At 35.7% G+C, this 5,069-nt stretch overlaps 1 protein-coding gene across 1 annotated transcript; it reads left to right on the forward strand.

The window, feature by feature from the left end:
• Positions 1–393: 393 nt before the first annotated feature.
• On the forward strand, positions 394–1,559 carry LOC133287441 (uncharacterized). The gene has a single exon (XM_061485059.1). The coding sequence runs from the start codon at positions 525–527 to the stop codon at positions 1,119–1,121; it is 597 nt and encodes a 198-aa protein (XP_061341043.1). The 5' UTR covers positions 394–524; the 3' UTR covers positions 1,122–1,559.
• The last annotated feature ends 3,510 nt before the right edge of the window (positions 1,560–5,069 follow it).

The following is a 5,069-nucleotide window of genomic DNA, read 5'->3' on the forward strand; positions in this document are numbered from 1 at the left end:
TGGATCCGCCCCGAATCGGATTAGTTGCGAAACAATGAACTAATTGAAATATTTTTCAAAAAAAAAATTCTTATTGAATATCACCGGATTTGGATGAACTCTAAAATAATCTTTTAAAATTCTAATCCAATATCACATTATTCTTTTTCATTCATTCAAAATCACAATTGAATACATAATTGAATAGCAATGGATTTTTTTTAAAGAATAATCCAATTAAATTTCTTAAAATCTCAATCTAATACTTAAAAAAAAAAAAAAAATTCTGTTTTTACAAACACAAATTAAAAAGCCCAATAACGACTTAGGAAACGCTTTCCGGGTGAGAGTGAGAGTATTTAGGTATATGCTGTGCCCCAAACCTGCTTCCTCCTAAATAAATACCCCAACCCTACCCCGACTCTTTCTTGAGTTGAAATTTCAACTGCTTCTCATCTTCCCTTGTTCCTTTACACAAGTTCTATTTTCCCCTCTTTTTTATGTGTTCCTTCCTCTTCCTCTTTGTTCAATTGTTGTCTCGTTAGATGGGTGCTGTTGTACTTCACCCTAAAGATTGTCTAAGAAACGAACCATACAGCCAACCCATAATTTATATTCCCCGCAACATGAAGTTTCCCAATTCATGCCCTAAATCTCGTTCGGAACGCCACAAGCGGAGCCATCATCAGAATCCCGCATCCACGTCTGATCCGAAACCCCAAGTCAACCAACTTGTCATGGGACAAGTTAAAATACTCAAACGCGGCCAACAATTGAACGAAACGGCACCCGATCCACAATCGGAGACTCTGGACAACGCGATAACACGCGATTCACAATTAGACACCTTGGAGAACGAGTTAGCACCCGATTCTCAATTGGAGACCTCAGAGAACGAGTTAACGCCCGATTGTTCAAAATTAGAGACCGCGGAGAACGAGTTAGCATCCGATTCTCAATCGGATAACGACTTGTCCTCAACGTTGTCTTTGCCCGGTGGATTGTATGCGGGACCTTCTATGTTTGTGGTTTCGCCCCCTCCCAGTTCCGTTCCTTTGCCAGCTTTCGTCGCTAAGAAGATTGTGGCTTCGAGTGACGCCACTAGAGACCTCCGCAAGATGTTACACCTCGATTTTCCCTAACCTGTTGAAGTCTATGAATGAACGAGAATTTGAACAGTGGTTGTTGGTGATTGGGGCCTTCTGTCCCTCGATCTTCTCTTATTTTTTTCAGCGGGAAGGTCGAGTGCAAATCTCTGATTGTTTAGCACTTTGTTTCAGATGACCGTACACACATGCTTTGTCTGGGATTAGTTTTCTTCCTCTTAGCTAGATCTGTTTGCTATACTATTTAGTTTTTCTTGACTCAAAGGATAGGCTTCTGTATGTCTCTGTAATACTTTCTAAAGTATTTAGGATATAGAAGTGATTCCTTTTACCTTAGGCTCTAGAAGTAAATTCCCTTGTCTATTTTCTCTTGTTTTATGAATTCAATTATTTCTTATCTTATTATATACATAGAATGGTAGTAGCTTTGTTGAGGAAGGTTGATCTGTTACACATATTGTATTTTCAATAATTCATACGAAGATAAGAATTTAAATAAACAAAATATAATTTAAAAATAACTATCCACTGCATTACTATTGCTTATCAACTAACTACTTACTATTATAATCGTATTGTGATTTGGTGAGCAACATCAAACAGCACTGAACAAACATTTAGAAGTAGGGGTGTTAACGGGCCGGGCTGAACTTGTGATTAAATGTGTCGGGCTTACCAAGGCTGTTACCTGTGATTAAATGTGTCGGTCTTATCAAGCATGTTACCTGTTACGAATATAATTATTGGCGTGTGGAAAATAAAAGCCTGAATTGGCCTGTTGGCCTGTTAGAAAAAAACAAGACAATAAAAATTTATCCAAACAAAATATACAATCAACAACACTAGTAATTCCATAAATATTCATAAATTCAATGTATATCGAAACAACATAATATAGAACAATATCATTCAAAAAGTCTGTTTAACTAATACAATAGAGATGAAATTGATTGAGAGGAGAGAGAAAGCTATTACAAATAATATAAAAAATATAAATAAAAATAAAAATTAATATACTAGGTCAGCCTGAGAGGCTCCAAAGCCGAGCTTTTGAATTGGAGCCTGAAACCTTTTTACTAAACGAGCTTTTATACAAGTTCAAGCCTGATTTCAACAACCAATATTAGGCACGTAAGTCTGAGCCTTCACGAGCCGAGCCAAAGGCCTTGGCTCGTTTATCACCCCTATTCAGAAGTAGCAAGTATTGTTTCCAGGGTCTAAGGGGTATTTTAGGTTTCAGCTATTCAATAAGACAATAAAGAATATTTCATCCGGGATGAATTTTGCCCTTGTGTCTTCCTTGTTTGCCCAGTTTTTTTATTGGATGCATTGTTTTATTGTTGGTTTTGTCTCAAATATAATTCTTTGAAGGCTTTAATATTTCTACAGTAAATGTAGATAACTTATGTATATTTACTCCCACAACGATATATCGTTTTGGGTTAAAAAATTATAATAAGAAAGACTATTATAACTCTGAAATAAATTATAATTACAAAAATATCTTAATTTTCGCCCCAAAACGATGTCGTTATGGGCTTAATGTAGATAAATTATCTAAACAGAAAAAATGAACTATTCTTTGAAAGGAAATAAATGTAGGATACTGTTTTATTTTTTATTTTTATTTTTTTCTCGACAAAGAGTGTGTTGGCGTGGTTACTGGTCACACAAGTTTTTGTTGGATATAAATACTTTAGGAGAGAATTGTTTGGGTTATGAATCTTTCAAGGATTTGGTAGAGATGTATAGATAGTGTTAAGGTACTCCTAGGATAAAGAAGATTGAGAGTTCCCACTAACTTTCTCCTATAATCTTGTTATAAGCGGGGATTTGTTCTCTTCTTAGGCATGTTGGACTATTGGACTAGTCCAATGATATAGAGATATGACTCTTGTTATAAATATCTCTATATGCAGTTCTATACAGAGATACGGCCAGATACAAGTGTCCAAAAAGTGGATAGTGATAGAGGTATGGATTGCTCTTGATTTTCACCCTTGAGCCTTTCATCAGACTTCTTGCCCCACAACAATGATCTTCTGAATAATATTACTAATGAAATGGCTAATATAATATTCTAGGTCGTAGTACAATTAGTACCAGTCTTATCTGATAACATAATATGACTCCCAAATAATAAGAATCCTAATATGCCATCAATTGAGTTAGGAGCTTCTGTTGCTGCTTTTGTAGATTAGTCTTGTACAATTTTGATGGCTGAGCTCTGGGTGTCCGAAGGTGTCTATCCTTACAACCTGTTAATGGGAAGTAAGGTTTCAACAAATTTTACAGAAATGGTAGTACTTGATCGTCTAGCTACTTGTTCTCGGTAGGTTTTCATATATTCATAGTCCTCCTGATTTTCTTTCTTTAATTTTGCGTGACTGTAACTCCACCTGTGTATCTTTACATGGCTTGAAGGTAAGGAGGAGGATTTAGTCAGGCATAACATTGTATACAAATGAACTTTAGATTAGCAGTGATCTATTACAGTCTTGGTGGTTTAGGTATGAAAATTTGAAATAATGAACTGGAAACAAAAATTAACATCCCAGAAATATGGATTGATAAGTAACTGATATCAGGATTACCTTTTTTTTGTTGTGATGGAATTGGAGGCCTGCGCTTGTAGCCAAAGATATTCTGTCGTGTAGAATCGATGCTTAATCGTAACACTTGAATTGGGATCGGGAGTTGGGGTATATATGTAAGAGGCGGGTCATATGTTCTATGATGTTTACTTCATGTATTCTCTTCTTGAACCATAAGCCTTTCGTGCTTTTGCCCTGCATTTTCTTCTATTTGTTGTCATACAAAAAATACGACCCAGAGAAATGGTTTGAGAGTTGTTGGATCGTTTGACGATTGGTGGCACTCATATAATACTGATGGGTCATGTTATTGGTGTGGTTTGGTGAACTGTTGGGGTATGACACCTTTATGGGATTTAGAGGCGGGCCCAATGGATAGGCCTGTGTGTGACTGGTCCAGAACATTTGCCTTATTTAGACCTGGTGGTTACTGAATGATTTCCATTCAACTGCGGTTACAGCTCCATATTGTTGGATTTATCAAGCCTATGTATTTTTGTTCATTTCAATGTATTATAATATTTAGAGATATTCAAGGAAATCTGCCGTTGCTTTAGAATGTGAGGGTTATTGTTATCGAAAATTTTATAGAATCAAAGTTATTTTCATTATTGAAGAGACCTCTACAGATGAGGACAAAAACCTGTTTACATAATTCAAATATTGTCTTATCTTTTTCCCTAATAATTGTTAATGTTTTTTAGTATAATATTATTTTGAAGAAAAGAAATAACCGCGACCGTGAAATCATCCAAGCATGTCATTGGCTTGTGGTCGTTTGCTTTCAATGAAAATTTTTAATCTGGTTGAGTGGGTAAAACTGTCCTTTCATCTGACAGAAGGCAAATCGGTTTCTAGGCGCTTCTGCTTGTGGTTTATGGTTTCAAATTGATATCCATTCCTGACTATATGACAATAATAAGCTGTAATAGTTGAAGGACTAATTTTAATTGATATTGTTATACTAATTGTTCTGGGAGGTCCAATGCATCAGTTCAATAAGGTAGATTCAGTCTAGCCCTGAAAATTCAAGTCAATTCAATCCTAAATCCATTATCTTGCAGCCTGCAAAGTACACTAACCTTGCAATGTAAAACACCAAAACGTCTTACGTTACGGACTTCCTCCCCCTTTTGTCTCTACAAACATTCAATATATCATTTCTTTGACTTTTTCCATGTATGGTAGCCGCTGTAAGTAGGAGTGTAATTGAGTCGGACGGCATACAGACGGCTTCACCTATATCAGGTCAAGTTCGGGCTATTATATATAATCAAATAGAACAGGCTCAGATTTTAAAAAAAACATATTTAGAAAGTAGGTTACATGATTTTTTTTACATGCCGGTCCTATAAGCCTACAAGTTGGCCTATATAACATTATTTATTTT

Source organism: Gastrolobium bilobum, unplaced genomic scaffold (genome assembly GCF_033153095.1).
Source record: "Gastrolobium bilobum isolate Gb01-03AN ecotype WA unplaced genomic scaffold, APGP_CSIRO_Gbil_v1 utg647, whole genome shotgun sequence".
Taxonomy (NCBI): domain Eukaryota; kingdom Viridiplantae; phylum Streptophyta; class Magnoliopsida; order Fabales; family Fabaceae; genus Gastrolobium; species Gastrolobium bilobum.